Source organism: Mustelus asterias, chromosome 9, assembly GCF_964213995.1.
Source record: "Mustelus asterias chromosome 9, sMusAst1.hap1.1, whole genome shotgun sequence".
NCBI classification, from domain to species: domain Eukaryota; kingdom Metazoa; phylum Chordata; class Chondrichthyes; order Carcharhiniformes; family Triakidae; genus Mustelus; species Mustelus asterias.
In genome coordinates this window covers 117,103,918-117,129,565 of record NC_135809.1, presented here as the reverse complement: position 1 = coordinate 117,129,565, position 25,648 = coordinate 117,103,918, and the positions used below count along the sequence as shown (strand labels likewise).

Genomic DNA, 25,648 nt, shown 5'->3' with positions numbered 1-25,648 from the left:
AAGATGCTTTGTGACCTGCTCAAAATTTGTTCCAGTGCAAAGAGCTGTCTACAACTTGGTGTTGCAGACCGGCACATTCCATAGTCCAGGACCAAGTTCTTGGGGTCAAACTAAAGCTTGGGACAGCTGTGCAAAGGCTTCAAGAGCAAAGACCACCATCTAAGGCCCTCCTGTCATAGTACACAGAAAGAAACTGATCTGCATTGTACTTTATTATCAAATTTCAACTAATATGGAATGTATTGTTACAAGTTTTAATTTTGAGAAAAGAAGGAAAGGAGAAAGTGGTTAAGTTAGGGCCATGTCTACTTGTTCAGTTGGATGTAAAAGCTACCTCTGCACTATTGCAGAGATGATGTGGAGATGCCGGCGTTGGACTGGGGTAAGCACAGTAAGAAGTCTCACAACACCAGGTTAAAATCCAACAGGTTTATTTGACACTAGCTTTCGGAGGGAGTCACAGGCTCCTTCGTCAGGTGAGCGAGGACTTGTGTTCACACAGAGGGCATATACAGACACAAACTGAATTTACAAGATAATGGTTGGATTGTGAGTCTTTACAGGTAATCAAGTCTTAAAGGTACAGACAATGTGAGTGGAGACTCCAAAAGCTAGTGCCAAATAAACCTGTTGGACTTTAACCTGGTGTTATGAGACTTCCTACTGTGCTATTGCAGAGTAAGAGTTTTAACAACACCAGGTTAAAGTCCAACAGGTTTATTTGGTAGCAAATGCCATTAGCTTTCAGAGCGCTGCTCCTTCGTCAGATGGAGTGGAAACCTGCTCTCAAACAGGGCACAGAGACACAAAATCAAGTTACGCAGAATCTTGGTAGATTGTGCCTGCTGACCTCATGTTATTAGGATGAAAGGATGTTTGGAATCCCTGCCGCATTTATGAAAGGCATTTGATTAAGGGACATTTGACCTGACCCTAATGCCAGTTAAGGCAAACTGAGATGGAGGAACAGCATGGACCATGTTGCCACTTAGTAATGGCACAACCTGAACAAGTGCCGGAGCGTGGCAACTAGGGGATTTTTACAGTAACTTCATTGCAGTGTTAATGTAAGCATACTTGTGACACTAATAAAAAAAAAATAAATAATAAACAAATGCCACTCCCATTTTAGAATGTGTAATTTAACTCAGGCGAATATTGCACAGAATCTGAATAATGAATGTGTAGAATACAAGGATAATAAATTGCCGTACCCAATGAAAAATATAGTTTTTTTGGAAATTTTAAGTGCCTGACATTTTTAAATTTAATTGTGCAACCATGATTCAGATCATTTATGAGCTTCGTGTCAATATCCTATTAGCTTGAGATGACTCAAGCTGTGATTCACACCAGCAAGTGTCCATCCCATATTCATGTCTTACATATTTGAGTTTTAGTTTTGTTCAATGTCTAGGGTGTGGTAAAATCTTGTGCCATGCCCAGGTTTAATTTGAACCTATTAAACCCATACAAAACATCTAGCTTCACTTAGTTTGACATCTATTAGTCCATACAGCAGTAAGAAGCTTTACCCCACAAATGTAGATGGAAATAATGTATCAAGAACCTAACTACCCAACAGGCACAGGGCTCAGTCAAATGTTGATGATGAGATTGGAAACACTGGGTGGGATTCTCCGGCTTCCCAGCCATGTGTTTCTTGGCTGTGGGAGGCAGTGTGCTGTTCGCTGGTGGTGGGCTTTTCTGGTCCCGCCGCTGTCAATGGCATTTCCCATTGATGTCACTCCATGCTTTCTGGAAACCCACGGGAAGGGGTGCGCTGCCGGCGGGACCAGAGAATCCTGGCGGCGTGAACAGCCAGAGAATTCTGACCACTGTCAACACAGGAGTGAAATTCACCTTTGGCAATGGCACAAAATGGCCATTGGTATTGAACTGGCAACCCATTGGCACTCCACTCGATTTGTCACCATTGTGGCATAGAGAAACATTGTGCACAACAAAGCCCACAAAAGAGCGATCAGATCAAATGTCCCTGTAATCTGTTCTGTAAGCAAGAGTCTGAGGTCTGTGTGCCTGCACAGTTCAAAGAATATGTGCAGAGATGGGAATACGTGAAAGGATACCAGATTAGGTGTAGCAAAAGGTGTTTGACTACCTGACAAAGGATCACAAGATCATCCCAGTCCTGCCTATCACTCAGCCTTACCTGCCTCAGATTGGGGAAGAATATTCAGCCTTGGTCACTTTGCTGAAAGAAGCACGAAGAAGCAAAACAACCATGTTCATGAGTTAGCCGATCATAGTGCTGGATTTGCAATAATCTTGGAGACTGAAAGAGGATACATGAAAGGTGAAAACTCGGCAAAGGAAGGAGAATCGAAGACAAAGTTGAGAGAAAAAGCTGCATCAATACCTCTGACTGTTCCGTCCTCGGTATTGAATTTACCAGTAGTGCTTGGTACTGATAAATACAATTCGTATTCGATACATTGTTTGCTCTTTCTCATGATCAATTTTATTTCCTTTCCTTGTCCCTGAGGACATTGAACCTTGCTGAGATTTGTTTCTCTGAGTCTTGCACACCTTACTATGCCTCAAGGTGTGTGCCTGAATAATGACCATTGCGTAGGGCGGCACGGTGGCACGGTGGTTAGCACTGCTGCCTCATAACGCCAGGGACCCAGCTTCAATTCCGGCCTCGGGTAACTGTTTGTATGGAGTTTGCACATTCTCCCTGTGCCTGTTCGGGTTTCTTCCGGGTACTCTGGTTTCCCCCCACAGTCCAAAGACGTGCGGGTTAGGTCGATTGGCCATGCTAAATTGCCTCATAGTTCCAAGATGTGTGGGCTAGGGGGATTAGCAGGGTGGATGCCTGGGATTGTGGGGATGGGGGTCTGGGTGGAATGGTTGTCGGTGTGGCCTCAATGGGCTGAGTGGCCTCCTTCTGCACTATGGGGATTCTCTGATGTGGGCAGGCTATTTCACCTGAGCAGTGATCGACAAGGTTTATGCTGTCCTCACAGTATAGTCATATATCCAATAGGAGGCACTAGGGAGCAAACTGGAGCAGCAGCATGTGTGATTTAACCCTTTGTTAATCCAGAACTGTTGCCGTCCGAGCAGAACTTGAGGTCCAGAGGACCAGAAAGTCCTGGAAGGTAGTGGTGGTTGTAGGGGAGTGTGTATGTGGGGGGTTGGGAGAGCATAGAGATTGTACATTGTGCAATTAAAAGCATTGTTTGTCTTTGTTCTTTAAACATTCAACATTAATTGAGTTGATGCATAAAAGGACGAGTTTTAAATGGTTAAAAAACCAGCAGTGTTTGGAGGTTTAAAGATAAATTTGGTTTTCTGACTGTACTTTGCAATTTATTATCCTGACACATGCAATGAATCTTTTACTGGGTGAAGTTGCCAGACTAACATCTTAGCCTTGACTCATCTTTTAGTCCCATGATATTTAGTGACATGAGGAGCAGCAGATAATTATACCAATCGCTCCTCATGTCACAGTCGGTGATATAATCTCAGCACTACAGCACATGAGTGCAAATCAACTTTATTAACTTGTAAAAAGTATTGGGCAAGTTTTATATAGCTCTACTCCCAGTAAGGAGTGTATTTTATTTGACAATGTTGTCCAGTGCTGCTGCTCCCACTCCCACTGGGGAGTATCGTGTTAATGTGACCTATCTACAACTTTGCCCATGTCCAATGAGGCTCCTCAGTGGGGAGTTTATGTTATGCGATCTATCTACAACCTTGCGTCTGTCCAACCAGGTTCCTCTTCCAGTGGGGAGGTTATTGTTACGTGACCTATCTACACCCTGTACTGTTGTCCAGTGCTGCTCTACTCCTGATGGGGAGCATATTGTTATTTGACCCTGTCTGTGACCTGTTTTCCCATCCAGTGCTACTCTGGTCCTGGTAGGGATTATAATGTTAAGTGACCTGTTTACAATCTGGGTTTCTGTCCAGTGAGGCATCAGGCTTCGCAAAATTAACTCTTGCGGCTTAATTACATTACGCTGATCTGTGCTGAGGAACTAGGCCCCAAATTAGGGATCTGCTTTTGGTCGCACACCTTCATCGCTGTTTTTTGCAGGATAATGCTTCCCCACATTTTGCGGACTTAGTAAGCGAGGAAGCTGATAGTCGGTTGAATGGGTTTTGACACCATGGGGGAGAAATTCATGCCGTGTAGTGCACAAAATTGACCGAAATGTAAGTGATATCGAGCGCTATGTATATCTGGCAACAAACTTGATACAGCCCACTTGATCATCAGCCGAGACAAATTTCTTACCCCTTTATTTTTACTGGATTAGGTGATCTTTATTTGCAATGAGCTCAATTTAACTTATACGAATGAACGCAGGTTTAGAGATTTCAAATGAGATTAGAGAGCATCATTAAGATTTTATACGCTGCATTAATATATGGGGGCAAAATATCTCTGTTTTCAGGCAAAATATCGGCGCAGTAAAAGCAATATTGTAGATCCATTACGGAATGATCTACTGATTAGTCAGGGAGGCATGCTAAGGTGAATTTTAATTATGACTAAATTGTGATATTACTCTTCCATACCCTGAACATCTGTTCCCTTCAGGAACAATGATTTATGCCCACTATCAGCATGGCCAGCTTGCTACAGCTTATGTCATGCTTAGTGGGAAGTGATAGAGATTTTAAAGGTATGTGCAGCAAAGTGGAGTAAGGCCAATATGTGTTAAAGTGATAAGGCAGACGAGAGAGGGTGGGGGTGTGGGGGGGGGGGGGGGGCAGCGGGGTGGGGGGCACTGGATTAGTTGGAGCCAAATGTTAACTTTAGCTTTTCTTTACAGACCACATGTTATTGACCAAGAGGGTGAGTTGGACAATGAAAGGAGTAGTGCTGCCTATTGACAAGAAACGTGGCAAGACAAAGCCCATTCTCTCGAAGCGTCTGAAGAAGCTGACTGAAAACGCCTCTGCCAGAATCCTGGTTTTTAAGAATGGTGCCGGACAGGATGGGTATGAGATCACCACATCACTGGAGGAAAAACAACAGGTAAAGGGATAAGTCATCTGTGCTTTTCTTGATAACTATCTGCTTTCCTGCAGAGTGCCTGTTTCCATCCAGAAGTGTGGCTGGCAGTTCTGGAGACTGAGAAAAAAAGACAACAGCAAATATTTTTTAACTGTGTAATTTATTCATTTGGAAAGAAAACATTTTTTTGTGAAAAAAAGAGCAGTTACAATGTGCCACATTGGACATGACTAATAATTATGTTAACATGTTATTTTTTAAACTGGGAAGGCTATTTATAGTATTGGATAGCCTGGATAATTTTGATGCATTTAATTGTTGATAAAATAACTTTTCTATGCATGTCTGGTGCATGACAACAAGAAATAATGCAGATCATTCTTTGACAGTATGTTCCATGCAAATGACGGCTTTGAAAATATCGCATTGTAGCTGCAATTTGTTTGAATATACTGGTAGTTTTCACAGACACTATCATTACTTCTCTTGTATCTTTATTCTAACTTTATGAAAATACATGTCTGCATCTTATTAGGCATAAGGTATTTAGTACAAGCATTATTGTTAGATTTTCTAGTTCCTTAGGCACTAACAGGGTGATGAATTAATTTCTGAATAGGCTTCTTTAATATATGATAATGGCACAGGCAAACAGACTAGAAACTAACAGAATATACACAAACTCCCAACTGGACAGGTACCAGTACCTCACGTTAATTATGTAATTCATTTGGATTTTAAGACAAAATTATGTGCGGAATATTACAATCACCAGAATTATAGTAAAAAGATCATAGTGGTGAGATAAAGTACACAAGGAATAGGTGAAGTAATTTTTAAAGCTTTTGCAACACAGTACAGAGAAAGAAAAATCTGCAATAAATCCAGCAGAATGTCTAAATACACAGGCAGGTTTGAAGAAAAAAACCACATGGGCCAATTTACTTAACCCAAAACAGGGAAAAGATTTATAGAGGAGGTTCAGAAACACTCACTGAAGCAAACAAGATGTCAAGGGAAGATGCAGCAATCCAAATGCAAACACTGTGAGAATCTTCAGAAAGGTGAACAGAAATATATTTGTGTGAAATGCATTCCCTTTTAAGGAAAAAATATTATATTCAAAATGTGAACTCAGCACTTCACTGTCTCTCCTTCACAAACTCTGGTGAGTATGAGTAATAGTTTGCTGATGACATTGTCGCAATATTCTGATGAATTTGGTTTACTAATTTATACAAGGCAGTTAAAGTGAAGCAGTGGCAGGAAAACTTTGGGAAATCTTATCTTTCTCACTGTTTACTCTGCTCCTCAGTCATTTTTCCAGATTTAACACTGCTTGTACCTTAGGGGCAGTATTCAGTGTCAGCATTGAGGAGTGTGTTTGGTACAAAATTGCCCCTTAGTGTGAGGGGGATTAGCAGGGTAAATACATAGGGTTATGGGGGCAGGGCCTGGGTGGGATTGTTGTTGGTGCAGGCTCGATGGACCAAATGACCCCCTTCTGCACTGTCGGGAGTCTATGATTCAAGTACTCCAAAATAAGGATAAAACATAATAAGATGTGCAGCATTCTGGGTTCAAAGGTGTAGAGGTGTCAAACTCAACTTTGATTGTCTTTGTCATGGGTATACTTCAGGACCCAATGAATTCCTGACTGTGCTAATCTTAGACAATTAGACATTGTTTTGTTCCTGGAACCTTTTGCATATGGCTATCTCTTAAAATAGCAACTGACTTTAAAAGGTCATTTATAATGAGACCATTAGAAGGCATTTAATGGATTGGCTTTTATCTCTGTCATTTAGAATAGCTACCCTGATTTGAATAGTTTTAAAAAACAGTTTTAAGCATAATACCAAGTAAGATCTTCAATGGTCATTGGCCATGGTGATGTTTCAGTGTGCTTGTATAAGGACACCTGTTTATGCTTTAAAATTTGTGAATGGTTTGTCTTCATTTATTTTCAAATCTGGACAGATACTTTCTTGTCACAACTTGGTTTATTATTTGTACTTAAAAAGCAAAATTTTTTGCCGATCTGTGAGACAGGAAAGGAGGATAGGTTAGAGCACAAGTTTCTCTGCAGGACTGGGCTAAGGTGCAGAGGTGTTGCAATGTTATCGCTGTGGGAGGTTGAGATTGCAGGGGAACAAGGTTTATATAGACAGTCACCATAATAAATGTAAGCATTAGAATTTCACAAGATAATTATAGATGAGAAAAGGCATCCAGCCCATTTAATTCATCCATCTCGAGGTTAGGTGGCATGTAGACCTGGTAATACAGGACACAATGGGAGCATGACCTTTTCTACTCTGGGCAAGCACAGTTCTGGATTGAGCCCTGAAAAGGGAATTAGGCATTTTATTAACATATTCAGAGGAGACAATGATTGTTTTTGTGTGCCTTCTTAAGGATGCCTATATATTATCTGACCCAATATTGTGCTGGACATGTTTCCAACACTGTTACAGTAGGGGAGATTACCCCCCCCGACTTTGGATGTCCGATAGAGTGAAAATATATTTTTTGTATCTATGCAGTGCCTGAACTATCACATTTTGCACAATTAATTATTTTTTGGAGTTCAATGACTTTTGCTGTGAAGCTGTGGCAGTGATTTGTGTCACAAAGTGTCCAATAAACTGAATAACCTCTTCATTTGCCTTTAGGGCGTCTAATTGGGGTTAGAATGTTGGTTAGAATACTGGGAGAACTATCTGCTCCATGTTTCTGGGACCTCTAATCTCTACCTAAACCATCAGATTCGGCAGATGGGACTGTGAACGTCCATCTCAGTTGAAGGGCTGATATTTTCTCATACATGCATAATTATGAGACAAGAATGTGAAAATATCCAGATACCAGACACCCACCCCCCTCCCCCCACCCCCATTCCACCACTGCGCCCTCCCCAACACCCCAGCGGAAAGGTCAGGGTCAAGATAGCCCCTGCTCTGACAGGTTATCTCCGCAGGGATATCACGCTATTAGACTGTTCATTCGTTTAAAGCAGAATGTCTACCCCCCACCTGGGCTGCAGTCCCACCTCCAAAGTGTTTGGCCGGAAGCTGTCTGGTCCTGGCATGGTGCCCCCAGGAGCTACTCTTGGTGCTGCATCCAGCTCCCAGAGCGAGGAGTGTGTAGACAGCGTTAAGGGTAAGGGTTTTGCACAAGCCAAGCTGACAGGCTCTGTGAGGGGGCCCAGAGGGGTAGGGGGGTTGTTGGGGTTCACAAGGAAGGGGTTGAGAGAGAATTCTGTGGCAGAATACCGGGAGAGCCCTAGATGCCTGTTAAGGAGACATTACTGCACGTTGCCCATCACCAGCCCCTACAGTGAAAGTTGCTGGGCTAGCTGCTTGACATGGGCTTCTCCTGCTGTAGTGGTAGGATGAGGTCCTTAAATGGCCATTTAAAGGCCACACCAGGGCCTCAATTGACTCATGGGCACTCCCGCCATTGATTGAATTGCAGCAGAGGCAAGGCTGGGCATGTCGGTTGTGGGTACGTGACCATGGCAGTTTACAGGACCCCAGTCTGCCAACCGTGGAGACGGGAGCAAGGCAGCAGAAAAAATCCATTTATTTTTGTCCATTTTTCTGGAATCATTCTGATTCCCTGGAGATGAAATTTGTCTTGGATAATACTGCGATAGCAAATTGTCTGCCCATTTTCACCATACCCGATTTTCAGGCTGGGCATAAAAGAGGTTGCAGATTCACTATAGCCGGTTTTGTTCTCTCAAAGCTGACAAAGATCAGTTTCATTTGCTGACCCGCTCCAATTAATGAGTCTGTGATTTTAGATTCTCCTCCCACTCTGCCTGACGATCCGTAGTTGAGGGAACACTGATTATTTTTCCTGCTCTCCCCCCCCAAAGAAGATCAAACAGTGTTACTAAATATCTCTCGAACGCTCAATCCTGCTTCTTAACACATCCTTCAAGAAATTATTTTTCCCTCTTCTATCTTTGTATGAGCAATATTTAATTCATTTCCTTCGCATTTCTATTTATTTCCATTTACAGTTTCTAGACCAATGCACTCAGAAAATCAAGTTAGCAGCCCCAGCAAGGCGCCTGTATGACTGGCAAGGTGATCGAATTCGGGATCTAAGAACAGGTATGCCCTTACATTGAAAACTAAGTACCAGCCTCATTTGATCTTGATGTATCCTTAAGGATACCCTGGGACACCCCTGATTCAGAACGCGTGGGTTGCATATGGTTAGCACTGGGGTAATTGTGGGAGATCCCAAGGTCAATTTGCTACATTATTAGCATTGCATGTGGGTTGGAGAATGTGGGCTGTAGTGCAATTTATCCTGCCTCTACACTGAATGCAATTCCACACTCGTAGTGGAGCCTAATGGTTTTAGCCCTTATTAGTTTAGCCTAGAATGACTTTAGAATGATTTCCCTGATGTCTTGGTCGATCTTTGAAGGTACAACCAATATTTAAGAATCACACATTATAAGCATCTTGAACATAAATATGAGGGTAAATATGTGGGGTTACGGGGATAGCATCTGGGTGGGATTGTTGTTGATGCAGACTCGATGGGCCAAATGGCCTCCTTCCGCACTGTAGATTCTATGGTTTTATGATTCTATTGAGAATCAAAATTAATAAAAGAATTTCTGACCAAATTGTCACTTACTAAGTGAAAGCAAATTACTGTGGATGCTGGAATCTGAAACCAAAAGAGAAAACTCTGGAAAATCTCAACAGGTCTTTGACAGAGGGTCATCTGGACTCGAAACGTCAGCTCTTTTCTCTCCTTACAGGTGCTGCCAGACCTGCTGAGACTTTCCAGCGTTTTCTCTTTTGGTGTCACTTACTAAATGTGAATTAATCTCAAAGTTGCATTGTTTGCAATAGCATATGATAGTATAATCCTGAAATAGAGCCTACTTAGATTCCCAACTCTCTTCTATCAAAAAATATCAAACACATTTGCTCATCCTCATCATACGCATTAGCTACATTTATCAAAACTCATGCACCTCCGAGTCAGTTGTGTGAATTTTTCTCTCATATATAAATGAAGCAATAAAGGTTTATTTGCATTCATTGAAAGAATGGTAGAAACATAGAAACATAAAAAATAGGAGCAGGCGGTGGCCATTCAGCCCTTCAAGCCTGCTCCACCATTCATTATAATCCTGGCTGATCATCCAACTCAATAGCCTGATCCTGCTTTCCCTTCCCCCATACCATTTGATCCCCTTTGCCTCAAGTGCTATATCTAACTGCTTCTTGAAAACGTACAGGCCGGAATATTGCAGCCGTTCATATCGACGGGATTTTCCCATCCCATTGCAGTGAACGGAGATTTGGCCGGACGCCAAATTTTCCGACCTCGCTGCAGTGGGAAGGTGGTGTGAACGACCGGTAAGATTGCACCCACAATGTTTTGTCCTTAACTACTTTCTGTGGTAGCGAATTTCACAGACTGACCACTCTCTGGGTTTAGAAATTTATCTTCGGGCAGGATTTTATGACCTCGCTCGGGTGAGGCTCGTAAAATCCTGCCTGAGGCCAACGGAAAATTCCGTTCAGCAAGCCCCAATTCCGGGGTGAGGGAGGTGGTAAAATTCCAGCCTTCATCTCTGTCTTACAGTCTACCCTGTATCCTCAGATTGTTAAAGTTAAAGTTTATTTATTAGTCACAAGTAAGGCTTACATTAACACTGCAGTGAAGTTACTGTGAAATTCCCCTAGTCGCCACAGTCCGACACCTATTCAATGCACCTAACCAGCACGTCTTTCAGAATGTGGGAGGAAACCGACGCAGACACGGGGGGAGAATGTGCAAACTCCACACAAACAGTGTCCCAAGCCGAGAATCTAACCCGGGGTCCCTGGCACTGTGAGGCAGCAGTGCTAACCACTGTGCCACCGTGCCGTCCATGTGACCCCTGTTTCTAGACACCCCACCATCGGGAATATCCTTCTTGCATCTACCCTGTCTAGTTCTGTTAGAGTTTTATAGGTTTCTGTGAGATCCCTCCCCACATTCTTCTGAACTCCAGCGAATACAATCCTAACCAACTCAATCTCTCCTCGTATGTCAGTCCTGCCATCCCAGGAATCAGCCTGGGAATCAGATGGGAAAATATCGTGGCCGGAATTTTACTGCCCCATCCCCGCCACGGGAATTGGAGTGGGCAAGGGTTAGACCATGGAAAGGTCTGTTGACCTCGGGCGGGATTTTATGGTTTTGGGACGAGCATGGCTGTAAAATCTCGCCCCGCTTCTTAAGTACGACGACTTGAATCAAATTTTCAGTCGGTAAAGTTGTGGCAAATCTCAATCTGCAAGACTGGAACCAAGAAATTATTGCAGGTAATATCTGTGAATAAAAATGACATTCCTTTGTCATCTATTTTAAGAGGCATTAAACTATTTGCAATAATTGTGTTGTGCCAGTATTGTATTAGCAGAGGAATGTCTTTGGAATGTGTTTCGTGCTCAGTCCCAAATATCGCCAAGGCTAATGTCTCTGCTCATTATATTACAATAAAATCTGACACTTTAATTGTTGTAGTTTTCCAAAGATCCATTTACAGGAAACAAAGTTGTCTTTGTTAATACATTGTGGGGACTAAAAATGATGAGGAATGGGAAGATAGACCCAATGCAAAGAGGGTATGATTGAACTGGAAGTCTTGTGGATTCAAAAACAAAATTCCCTAAGAGTTTAAAGTTAATTTTATCAGTGTCACAAGTTGACTTAGAAATATAGAATCCCTACAATGCAGAAGGCGGCCATTCGGCCCATCGAGTCTGCACCGAAAACAACTCCACCTAGGCCCTATCCCCGTAACCCTTCATATTTACCCCCCAATCCCTCTAACCTACGCATCCCAGGATACTAAGGGCCATTTGAGCATGGCCAATCCACCTCACCTGCACATCTTTGGGCTGTGGAAGAAAACTGGAGCACCCTGAAGAAACCCACGCAGACATGGGGCGAATGTGCAAACTCCACACCCAAGCAGGGAATCGAGCCCAGGTCCCTGGAGCTGTGAGGCAGCAGTGCTAACCACTGTGCCACCGTGCACCGTATATTAAGGCTGCAATGAAATTACTGTGAAAATCCTCTATTGTAAGTAAATGAACCATAAAACAGGCTAATAGAATTTTAGGTTTAATAAATTGGGGCATAGAGTCTAAGAAGTGATGATGAGCTTATCCAAACCATTGGGCAGGCCACATCAAAGTCTTAGAGAGTGCATGGTCCAGGCTCACCAAGATGATTAATGGAATGGGAATTTATTGTCAAGAAGAAAAACTTGACAAAGGCAGGAGCTCCTTTCACTTTCATGGAGAAGGCTAAGAGGATGTTTGTAGAAACATAGAAAAACTACAGCACAAACAGGCCCTTCGACCCACAAGTTGTGCCGAACACATCCCTACCTTCTAGACCTACCTATAACCCTCCATCCTATTAAGCTCCATGTACTCATCCAGGAGTCTCTTAAAAGACCCTATTGAGTTCGCCTCCACCACCACTGACGGCAGCCGATTCCACTTGCCCACCACCCTCTGTGTGAAAAACTTACCCCTAACATCTCCCCTGTACCTACCCCCCAGCACCTTAAACCTGTGTCCTCTCGTAGCAGACATTTCCACCCTGGGAAAAAGCCTCTGAGAGTCCACCCGATCTATGTCTCTCAACATCTTATACATCTTAAGATTTTAAAAATACAGAAGAATTCAGAAGAACCAGGAAAGAGTAATTCCTCTAGTCGAGCTAGTGGTGTGCAATTGTCAGTTTGAAATTGAGACTGGAAATTTCTGGCCATTCCTGCTCGCGGGATCTCCTGGTCCGGCCAACGGCAAACCCCCGCCACTTGCTTCCTGGTGGTGGAAGCTGCCTACAATGGGAGAACCCATTGACAGAGGTGGGACCAGGAGATCATAGAATCATAGAATCCTACAACGCAGGGGGAGGCCATTCGGCCCATCAATTCTGCACCGACCACAATCCCACCCAGGCCCTATCCCCACAACCCCATGCATTTACCCTGGCTAGTCCCCCCGACACTAAGGGGCAATTTAGCATGACCAATCCACCTAACCCGCACATCTTTGGACTGTGGGAGGAAACCGGAGCACCGGGAGGAAGCCCACACAGACACGTGGAAAATGTGCAAACTCCACACAGACAGTGACCCAAGCTGGGAATCGAACCCAGGTCTCTGGCGCTGTGAGGCAGCAGTGCTAACTACTGTGCCACCATGCCGCTCAGATCCTATCACCGGCCAATGGTGGGTTGCCTCTGTCACCCCAAAACACACCTCAGGGCAGGGGAAAAATCCCGCGTTTGAAGTTATTGTTATGAGTGTGAGGAGAGCGATCAGGAAATATTTCTTTACACAATGGTTATTGGCACATTGAATGTTTTGCAAAGAAAACAGTTATCTGTTACGAGTTTCAGGGAGAAATAAATAGATATTTGGAATGGAGAAAGATACAGGGCTACAAGCAGTGGCATTAGCTTTGGCTTGTTTCAGCAAAGACTCAGCATAGTCACAGTTGGCGGAAGGGCCTCAGCTGTAAACATATTTGGTTCTAATTTGTTTACCCTAATGCGAGCTAAGTTTTGGCTAGAATCTTCGGCCGTTCATGCCGGCAGGATTTTGATCCCACTGGAGTGAACCACTGCTGAACCTGACCACTGCGGCGATGCAGCTAATAATACGTTGGCGATGTGTGCTCCAATTTCTTTCTGAATGTGGGGTTGACTAAGCGTCAACTTCTCCGTCTTCGTTTGCACCGACAGCGGGGGGTACAATTTCCGGCCTTTATGTCGGAGATACATGGAAATTTTGATTCAATTGGCTTATTTTGTTTATGGCAATGGGGCTGCTGAATCTCAGAGACCAAGCTGATGGCACTGAGACGTAGATGTTGCTAATTGGCGTGCACGTGCTTGTTATCGGGGGAAAATGGGCACACAGCATATCAATTTAGTGGTAGGATGGTCTGCATCCAATCCGTGCAGGTGTCAGCCCCACTATTAAATTTGTGAGACCTTAAATATGTAAATGAGAGGCGAACACCTATTAAAAGACCTCTTTGATAAATTGGCATCCGACGAAAGAGGCAGGCGTTGGACTCAGGATTCTGCAGTGATCTTTGCAGCTGCCAACCAGTTTTAAGGTTTCAGTTAAGAGACAGAAGTTATAATTGCCCACCCACCTCCCACTGCTCCCACTCCAGTCCTCTTCCTGAGGCTTTCTGAGGGCCACTGGGGGGGTGGGCCTGCAAAGGTGCAAACAGTGCTGGCAGCTTGTCCCAATCATTCAGAAGAAGACCACTGATACTTGGGCCTCTTCAGGAATGAATCATACTGCACCCCCCCCCCCCCCCCCCCCCACACCCCCCCGCCATCATCCGACCCCAAAGAATGATCCAGACTAATATTTACCCTGAGGACCCATTAGCCTCTTAGTGCTCACAGTTTAAACATTTGTTAAGTTGTGGCTGAAAGCATTTTGTTCAAGTGATAATGAAATCAAATGTAACAAAAATGTTGATAACCTCTGAATATATTCCTCCATAAACTTACAGAGGGCCCCGGAGAAAATCTATATCAAAGCTGTTCTCATTTCTTAACCAGCATCCCATCTACTTGCTCTGTACAAATTGGAAGCACGTACAATTAACTGCCTTCCCTGCATCATTCACGTTCAGAGCAGGCAGTAAACTTTTCTTTTGATTACAATAGGCTGCTAATAATATATCACTAGAGAAATTAATTTTCTTTATTTTTTTGGAACAAAACAAAAATCTGTTTTCAAATGTCTCAGGCCGTTAGGCATTGAAGTGGTAAGAGAGCCCCACATTCAGAAAGAAATTGGAGCACACATCGCCAACGTATTATTAGCTGCATCGCCGCAGTGGTCAGGTTCAGCAGCAGATTAACCTGCATTTTCTTATTACGTTTTGATACACTTCTCTGTGTACAATGACCTTGTAATTTAGGTCAGTTAATACTCTAAATTGTTATGCTACACCCCAACGGTAGTTAAGAGATGAGGAAGCTGGGTGGTAGAATAAGTAAGGGAGATAAAGAATATCGTAAAAGCCCAAACGCTCCCTATGACTAGGCCCCATTCAGAAGCAGCAAGCGTATGATGAGTGCAGTGGTTTTGAATATCACCCTTAGATCCCATGCTGTTTTGAGGCAGGCCTGGAACATGGCAACTCTCTTTTACAGACACACAGCCTCTTCACTCTCAATTTAACCCTGCATCTGATGAACCCATTACTCCAAACTTGATTTCATGGAACAAGGAGTGGATATAGTTACAAATGATCAATGACAATCCTTGAACTGAAGCAGCAAGCCATGAACGATTTACACATTTTGCTCCACTTGCTCAAGCAGAAGATCTGCTAGCATATTTAATGCATAACCGCTCCAACAATTTAAGAAGGCGGTGGGGGGGGGGGTGAAAAATGCACAAATCACGCTACGTTCTTTAAAGTAGCGAGGAATTACTTGATTGCGTGCCTACTGCCCATTTATTGGCAGACTGCAAACCTCCATCAGAGGCACAAAGCTAAAGAACCCAGGTGCTGAACAGTGGCTGCAGCGAGAGGCGTTTGAATTTTCTTTATGGTTGTACAAATATATTACCCTAAGTAATTTTTTTTTATTTTCTCGGGGATAAAGCCATGTTCCATTAGGTTGCACTGAGCAACAAAAAGAAAAGAAAAATCAACATCATCATGTTCCAAAACTGTAATGCTGCTTACCCTGCAGGGCTGGGCCTGTCAGTTTAATTGGATCACTGAAAAAGCAAAGCAGCTGTGAAAGATTGCTTTAAGTACAGCAATCGTGCACTTGTCATTCCATTCAGTGGTTAATAAAAAAAACTCCCAAATTCAGAGAGGCATCAATATTTAAGAAAAATGACTGCTTAACCATTTCTCGTCAGCACCCGAGGGACAATAAATGTGACGGCGAACGTATAAACAATAACTCACAGCAGCTGTTGGCTTAATTTTGTCTGAGAAAGAGTGATCGGGATGACATGTACTGGTGTTTAGACAGCTATTTGAAATCTTTGTGTCGGTAAACGCGGGCTGTTGCAAGTTAGTCCCGAGACATCCCAAAAAAGGGCTTTGAAAGCATGGAAACAGAAAATGTTGGGAATATTCAGCAGGTCAGGCAGCATCTATGGAGAGAGAAGGTCGATGATTTTCCAAGGCCATCAGCTAAAACGTTTAACTCTGTTTCTATCTCGGCGTGCTGGCACAGTGGTTAGCGCCAGGCGCGTGGGTTTCGATTCCTGACTTGGGTCATCATCTTTGTGGAATCTGCACGTTCTCCCACTGTCCGTGTGGGTATCCTCCAGTTTCCTCCCACAGTCTGAAAGACGTGCTGGTTAGGTGCATTGGCCGTGCTAAATTTCCCCTCAGTGTACCTGAACAGGCGCCGGAGTGTGGCGAGTAGGGGATTTTCACAGTAACGATGTTGATGTAAGCCCATTTGTGACACTAATAAATAAACTTACACACAGATGCTGCCTGACCTGCTGAATATCCTCAGCGTTTTCTGTTTTTATTTCAGATTTCCAGCATTTTGGAGTATTTTGCTTTTGAAGGAGCATAGACTTTTTAAAAAAGTATTCCATATTTCTGACAGATTCACAAATTATTAATTTTTATAGAAGAACAATGAGAATTAAAATGGCTTTATAGGGCGGCATTTTCTGGCCCTGTCGAAAGTCAATGGACTTTTGGCTGCCGCTCCAAATTTTGCCGAAAAATCCTGGCCATAAAATTTTCTTTATGTACTTTGTAAATTTTCAGGTAATAATCTCAATAGTTTTTTTAAATTAAATAATTTGACACTGATGTGTGCCGTGAATACAAATGTTATGATATTGGTAATTTGCAAGTTAACTACCCTCATTTTTTTAAATGTTTAAATGCAATTTCATCATAAACGCTTAAAGAATCACAAAACCAAGCTGAGGCTAATTTCTGGATGGGAAATGATAGCACAATTCAGTACGATTGAGGTTCGGCTGCACAAAGCCCCATAAAGGTCAATGGGATATGTCTGGCATTTTGCTCGATATCATCTATGACAATTGTAATTATTATACACATCTGCTCCCCTGGGCTGGAAATCAGTTTTGGAAAAAAAAAACAGGGCTAATGCAAGTTTCAGAACAATGCAAGTTATGTTTCAGCAAGGCTTGCTTCAACTCATCTGTAATAAATGAGAAGATAAGGCAATCAGTGCACACCGTGACACTGTGTGCAGTTAGTTAGGCACACTTCAGAGCTATTCAGGTGTACTTGGGAAGCTTCACAATTCCTACAGTTGGGGGCTCAGTGCATATGTATATATATATCTTTTACACTTGGTGGTGACCACTAGTCATCTTGGAGTTGCTCTTGTCAGAGCTTCTCCAGGTCACATATAAATAAAAGAGACTGAGAGTTGGGCCCGGCTCTGAAAGGAGTGTGGTTCAGGCCGGTGTCGGCAGCTGTGGGTCAGAATGGATGTAAGGTCCTTGTTTTTTTCAATGCTGTTTCTCTGCAGTTCCATTGCTCGACAAGTGCCTGCAGAATTCCACCACACCTCTCCGTGGACCTGTCTGGGTCTCTAAGGGGGAAGGGTTCATCCCGTCAGGAGCTAAGACATACATCCAGGGAGTCCTGTGGGCCATAAACCAAAAGCTGACGCCTGCAAGGATTTACAGTAAGCAGGTGAGATATAACACTTTTAAAGAGGCTACTCTTCAGATGTATTTGTTATAGTTATAGACAGTGATTGGCACTTATGTCATTAAGTAAATGTGACATGTATTACATGTGTTCCAGTACCCAGTGGAGGCCAGAATACTTTCACTGTGATCTCTGAGCCAACAATAATGATGCTAATTGTATCTGTCTTTCAGTGTAAGATGTCATGTGCCTAATCTTTCTGCGACACACTGTGAAATGTTACAGCAATTCACACACTCGGGAATGCTGTGAATGCAAATATTTCATTCTCGAAAAATGACAGACCACCCTTCCCCTTTCCTCCATGGGCACAGAGTTTCTTCTAAGCTACAGCAGGAATACATGCCTTTAAAAAGAGGCACATTTTAAAAGCACAATTCAGTAATTTGATAGGTGAATTAACTAACAAAATAGTAAGCAAAGCCATTTTTTTGAAAGAAAATAGTAAGTAAAGCAGAATAAGTGGTTGCTCGGAATCCATTGAAATAATATGATAGTCTAATAATCAAACCAGGCCAGTTAAATGTGTTTTATTGCTAGTTTAGCCTATACTCTATTTTGAAGTTGGGAATGTGGAAATTATAGATGCAAATTGAGAGTAAAAACCAGTTGCTATGATTTTCACCTTAGGTCAGGCTCAGTTAAATTGTTGACTAGTCAAATGCACTATCTGTCCGTTTAATATCTTTTAAATCAACAATTGAGACTTAAACATGCGCAATCCATTCCCCAGCACTGTTAATGTGCTCCCCTTTCCACCTCCCCCACCCCCACCTCTCCCGTACACATACACACACACACACACACACACTTCTTTATTACTTATAAAATGAAGTTTAGAAAACTTAACACTTTCAGCCACTCTGGGCAGGAGCACCTAATTAGCATTCCCATTACATGGTTGTTTTGGTGGCGGGGATGCTGCAGCTGGAATGCTATTGTGCTCCATTCCTCTGTTTGGGGACAAACACTACTGGGGAAGGAACGTGTGAAAAAGCCACACCATAGCGACTGAAAGAGGGAGGCAGTGTTTTCTTCAGGCTTCAAGCTGGGTAGCTGTCATTCACTGCCTCTGCACAGCTAAACAGCTCAAAAAAGAGAAGACAGAACCACCTTTCAATTTAAAGTCTGTTCCTGCGTTTTTTTTCTCTCTCTCCTTAATTTAGCATTTTTTTTTTGCCTACATTCCCTAAGAATCAATCAAGTAAAATTTCCGTCGAGGTGGAACGTGCGTGTTTGCTCTTTGAAATTGCGCAATTCCAATTTATAAAAATACTCTGGTGAAATGTACAACCGTTACTGGTTATTAAGTAGACACAGCACTCAATGGTGGCAGTGAGAAAGAACTCCTTGTACACTGTAATATGCCAGTTTCTCTGCAGGAGTATAATTCAACAGGTTCTGTACATTCATAGCCCATTCAATAGCTTGAAGAGCTTCATATGTCATCAAGGACTACGCTGGAAAGTTTAGATTGTTTACAAAATGTCAATTAAAAGTGCATGGTTATTAATTTCTAAAATATTTCAGACAAGGTTTCAGAAAGGTTCAATGTAATTTACTAAATCTGGATGATAACACATGTCATCTTTTATTTATAATGTTCACCTCCTTGACAATTATCTGTAATTTTCTTGATCTTGTTCACTCAATACATTGAGTATCTCCAGCAACAAAAGCACGGCAATGATGCTCACTGATTGTTGATGTTACATTCAAAGTTTTCCTTTCTTGCTTTTGCGATATCAGCCGATCTGCAGTCCAGGCTCCCTTGTTCAGTTTTGACTGCTCAAGCACGGCGATGACAGCAATGTACGGTTGGTACATTAAGCAAAACATTTACCTTAAATGGATTTTTATCTCACTGCGTTAAAATATTTATTGAACAGCATCTGTTTCTTGCACCCTCATGTCCTGTGAATGTTACTGAGCTATAGTGGCACAAAAAGAGTAATAGCAGCAAAACCCTGCTTAGAAGGCAACCCATTATAAATCGGCTCTCACAATACAACTGCCTCTTGCATTGGAAAATAGCATTTATACATTGGGGCAGGAGTGGATAAACTAAGTGCAAGATATTATAAAGTGTCCAAGGGAGTCAGAGCTATCTTTGCCAAAATTGAGAAGGCTCTGATTATTTTCTGAAGGCCAGTATGGCTACAAAATAGTTCAGTGAATTGCATTTTCGTGTTTTTTTTGAAATGATTTTCATTTTACAGCTGCTAGCAATAGACATAAAATGTGACAAGAATTGACATGTACTGTAATAAGACATTAATGTGACATGGAGCAGTTTAGATTATCTGCAACAACACTGGGCCCATATCCATATATAAAATGGAAATAGACTAAAGTTTTTAAAATTTGATAGATGAAAATTGCATATGAATATCAAACTGGAGAGTATTTATGATTCTGATTCTTTCTAGCTATCAGTATATTGTATCCATAAAATAGAACCATTCCAAGTAATTAACTGTCATTTTGTATGACTCAAGCTCATTTAATTTATATTCTAATAAACTATAATATGTATTTCATAAATGAAATGTTTATATAGCTTTAAATTTATAAATGTAAATATATTGATTACCTATGTCCGTAGCTTTGTTTATACATATTTATATATGTAATTGGCATATATTGGGTGAAATTCATTCTGGTTGCTAAACATAAATTAAGCATACATTAAGCATTGTATTGCATTACTATTGTAACTTTTTCAACCACTTCCATGGTAAAAAATTGCGTTCGTGCAATTTCTTCATTAGTTGAATCAGCATTTTAGAAGTTTTACCAGGGAGATATTTACATGTCAGTTTTATATCTATTTGCATTAGTGTTTCTTTGAACACAGATGTTCAAGCTGTCAAGTTTAACTGTGGAATAATAGAGTTGGAACTGGGTTGTGCGGAAAGTTATAAATCCATGCGAAGACTTTTAAAGAAAAAAATCCTTTTCTTTTCCTTATGTTACACTGCTAGGATAGTTTAAAGCATTACGGTTTAGCTGGCATTCAGAGACTGAGAAGCCTTGTTAATCTGCATGCACCATGAATCCTTGAAGGGATATTCCCGGTTGGGCTTGTAAAAATGGTACTTGTGGGTTTTATTTGATTACATGTCAGTGGTTTCTAAGAAACTTATCTGTGTAATAAGTTGAAAGCATGAGACAGCTATCCCGCTCTCTGGGATAGTCAAAACCATTTGTCCATGATTTGCTTACTTGCTGTTCCTAACTCTTACAGCACACAGTGACTTCAATGTCAAGTTGAATGCTGACTGCCATGCTTCCCTCCTAGCAGACGAGCTGATTACACGTTCTAACCTCACGAAAATCTTTAATTAAACCTCACAAAGAACATTACCCCAGAGTATTTCTTAAATAATACAGCCACAGAATTTTTCTTTTAACACACATGAAACCAAAATAGCTGGGTTGGTAAATGCGTTAGGAAGCCTGGGTGCACGACTGAGCAGGTGGGACCTAGGTTAGTTCACAGTTTGGATTAGGTTAGCTTTTCTCAGCTGGGGCAGAGGTAGAGCAATGGAATCACCCTCAGTGACCCTGTGTGAGGGAGAGGAGAAATTGGCCAGTATTCATTCTTTGATTCACTGTCCAGTTATTTCTGATGGAAGGTAAGTGATTAGATGCTCTCCAAGTTCAAGGAAGCGTAAGTGGACATTGGCTGCTGACTAAAAGTGGCTTGGGAATGACTGCAATGTGATGGAATAACTTGCCAACACTCAAATCACACATGAAAAATGACGACTGGGGTGATAAACCACAGGATTTCTGGAATTGTTGGCCAGCCTGTGTCTGTGGATCTAGGCAGGAAAAGGGAATTGGGAAAAAGTGTTTAACATTCTAATCATAGAATCCCTACAGTGCAGAATGAGACCATTCGGCCCATCGAGTCTGCACCAACCACAATCCCACCCAGGCCCAATTCCTGCAACTCCACATATTTACCCTGCTAATCCTCCTGACACTCAGGTCAATTTAGCATGACCAATCAACCTATCCCACACACCTTTGGATTGTGGGAGGAAACCAGAGCACCAGGAGGAAACCCACGTAGACACGGGGAGAATGTGCAAACTCTACACAGACAGTGACCCGAGGTCGGAATTGAATCCATGTCTCTGGCGCTGTGAGGTAGCAGTGCTAACCACTGTGCCGCCCCAGAATATTCCAAGTTTATTGGAGGAATAATACCAATTAGGAAAGGTTATTTTTTTTTTGTGTCTGCTACTATTCATGACAATATTGTTGATAGCAAGAATGATTGCACTTTATCGAAATTCATTGTACAAAGTGCAAAGACATGATTAGGTGTTCTCCAAATTCAAGTCTTTGATTTGAGGTTAATGAAAAAAAAGCAGAATCTCAGCTTGTAAACTGTAAAGGTCTTCGAGCATGCAAAGGAATCAATCTTTTTCACAGGTACATCTCAGCATGGTAATTGTAGACTAGCCAACTGCAGGTAACAATTTTTAAAAAATCAAGCTGAATACTTTGCACATCATTAAACAATCTTTGTATTTTGTCCAGGAAATCTCCTTTGTTTAGAACTGTTGTGATTACAGCATTGAGTTACCGAATCAGCCTCTTGACTGTTTAGTATAATGGCACATTGAAATGTGTTTGAAGATCTGTACAAGACTCGGCTCTGAAGCAATCTAATCAACCAAACACTGTTTGCTCATGAATTTTATTCATGGGAATGATGAATTTCCACAGGGAATGTCCCAATTGTCTCCTAACTTCGGTGGGGGATCAGTGGAAACCTCAGAAAAAGATGAATGGACAGACCCTTGCGAAAATTCAACCTCTTAGTATTTTGACTTTGCAGTTACCCCTTTGGAGTTTATAAAATAACTCCACAGAGACATGATATATATATTCAAGCTCTAGACTGGGGTTTAGATACCACAACCTTTGGACCCAGAGATGCCAGCACCGCCAAGTGTGCCAAGTTGAGAATTGTTATGCAACCAAAAGAGAAAATGCTGGAAAGTCTCAACAGGTCTGGCAGCATCTATAGAGAGAGAAAAGAGCTGACGTTTCAAGTCCAGATAACTCTTTGTCAAAGCTAAAAGGCATAGAAAGTGGGAGATAATTATACTGTAGGTTGAGGGAATGAAAGATGAGTCACAGCCACTTGAAACATCAGCTCTTTTCTCTCCTTACAGATGCTGCCAGACCTGCTGAGATTTTACAGCATTTTCTCTTTTGGTTTCAGATTCCAGCATCCGCAGTAATTTGCTTTTATGAGAATTGTTATGAGTTCGGTTTATCTCACAATATAATTATTCCCCAACTAATTCGTTCTCTGAGTGTAAGTGACACCAGCAAAGTTTCATTTATTGTCCATTCCTACTTGCCCTGAGAAGATGGTGCTAGGTTTTTTTCCTTGAACTAACACTGTTCTTGTGGTGTTTGTTGCTGCAAAAGATAGGCAAGAAATTCCAGGATTTTGACCCAGTATTGAAGCAACAGAAATCTATGTCTCAGGCAGGTTGCTGTGTGACTCAAAGGAATATTTGCGGGTAAAGGGGTGTGTTAGTAAAACGTCGTTGTTCTTGCCATTGAGGCCATGCTATTTGAAGATGCTTATTAATAAATATACTAAAACACTAACCAGATATGCTGCTGGGAATCATTCAGAAAAGCTTCAAGTTTGAGCTCAACATAACTTATTATTTTCAGGATGTGTGCGTTGCTGTCAGGACCAGTATTTATTGCCCATTCTTAATTGCCCCGCATTGCCTCCTTGAAAATCTGTATTGTTTGTAGCAGTTCGATTCAACTGTGTGGCTTTCTTGGGGCGGCACGGTAGCACAGTGGTTAGCACTGCTGCTTCACAGCTCCAGGGTCCCGGGTTCGATTCCCGGCTCGGGTCACTGTCTGTGTGGAGTTTGTACATTCTCCTCGTGTCTGCGTGGGTTTCCTCCGGGTGCTCCGGTTTCCTCCCACAGGCCAAAGATGTGCGGGTTAGGTTGATTGGCCAGGTTAAAAATTGCCCCTTAGAGTCCTGGGACGCGTAGGTTAGAGGGATTAGTGGGTAAATATGTGGGGGTAGGGCCTGGGTGGGATTGTGGTCGGTGCAGACTCGATGGGCCGAATGGCCTCCTTCTGCACTGTAGGGTTTCTATGATTCTATGACTTCAGAGAGCAGTAAGAGTCAACAATGTTGATGTGGGAATGGAGTCACACATAAACTAGACCAGGAAAGGACAAGGAGTGTCCTTCCATAAAGGGCATTGATTGGGTTTTTAGACAATGGTCATTTTTTATTGATACCATCTTTTTTTCAAATTTCCAACTTTTATCTGAAGTGAATGTAGATTCTCAAACAGTAATGGCTTGCTTTGAATTCATAGGCCCCCGTATTATTAATAGTAATATAACCACTACACTATCACATATTTACGTCATATCACATAGTTACGTCATTGTATTATCGGTAATTATAATCATTGACAGAAGCCGTTGATTCAACCAGCTTACCAGAAAAGTTTGATAAGAAAGAGAATATTCCAAATGTAAGGTGGCAAAGAAAATACAAAATAATGTTTCTACCATTTCCCTACCACTCCCCACCACCTGCCCCCATTGCGCGGCATGGTGGCACAGTGGTTAGCACTGTTGCCTCACAACGGCAGAGACCCAGGTTCAATTCCCAGCTTGGGTCACTGTCTGTGTGGAGTCTGCGTGGGTCTCCTCTGGGTGCTCCGGTTTCCACCCACGGTCTGAAAGACGTGCTGGTTAGGTGGATTGGCCATACAAAATTTTCCCTCAGTGTACCTGAACAGGCGTCGGAGTGTGGCGACTAGAGGAATTTCACAGTAACTTCATTGCAGTGTTAACGTATGCCTACTTGTGACATTAATAAATAAACTTCAAATCCTAGTTACACTCCTGTTTTGTCCAATTTTCAGTTTTGGACACTGAACCTTAGGAAAGGCTTATGTACCGAGGAATAAAGGGTTCTCCGAAGGATGGAACAAAGGCTCAATCCCTTGTGTGGGAGGATGTAGAGGAGGAGCTAAAATGCGAGCCTCAAAGTGTCGATTGGTTTTCAGTTGTTTTTAGTTGAGGTTCTGGGAGGCCAACATCTGTCAGCAGCCTCCCAATATTTAGGCCTGCCGCTCAAACAAGGAGCTGGATATAGTGGCGTAAATACTGTTAGCTTGTGAACACAGACATCCGAATTAAAACAGAGACAGCAGCATAAAAGCAGCTTTAATCACTTCAATTAGGCTCTTTGCTGCTTCACTTTAGATGAGAGTTACACCAGGGCAGCACATTCTCACTATTCATAACTAAAACGTACATGCAGTCCACAGGGAACAAAAGAAGGTATTTTGCAAGGAGCGCAAGAACTTGCCTAAAATCGAAGGGAGCTATGCAGATGGTACAATTGCAGACAGATTCACAAAATGCTCTAAATTCTAGTGGAAATTCAATTGAATTCGCTCGTAAAATTGAAAGGAAGTCAAATGACTGTTCTAAAGTGTCATGGTAACAAGTCCACAACAGGGAGACTCTGTCAGCAAAGGATCGTAAGCCAACCCACACTGTCTCATTCTTAAAAGTTTAATAGCCGGCTACCACCTGAAAAGCAGTGAAGGAGCTATTGTCAGTGGCCTGATGGACAGAGCTGAAAAACAGCACTTCAATGAAAAAGAGGGATTGTTGTCTCAAGGACAAGGAGGTTCAATTAGGAAGAGAATTAGGCAACTGTAATGATAAGAAGTGAAAGAATGAAACTTGCACACCTAGGTTCTACCAACTTATTATATTGAAGGAATTCCCAGTACATAGTGATTCCCTGATACACAGTTTTAGCATACATGGTCTATGTTTGTCATCCGCACTTGCG

The 25,648-nt window shown here is 42.2% G+C and overlaps 1 protein-coding gene across 1 annotated transcript in view; it reads left to right on the top strand.

Annotated features, from left to right (window-relative positions):
* LOC144499280 (doublecortin domain-containing protein 1-like) overlaps positions 1-25,648 on the top strand; it is a 420,979-nt gene that overhangs the window by 15,297 nt on the left and 380,034 nt on the right. The window contains exons 2-4 of the mRNA XM_078221394.1: positions 4,815-5,020; positions 9,030-9,123; positions 17,576-17,742. Of these exons, the coding sequence (XP_078077520.1) occupies positions 4,815-5,020; positions 9,030-9,123; positions 17,576-17,742 (467 nt within the window). The remainder of the gene's footprint in view (positions 1-4,814; positions 5,021-9,029; positions 9,124-17,575; positions 17,743-25,648) is intronic.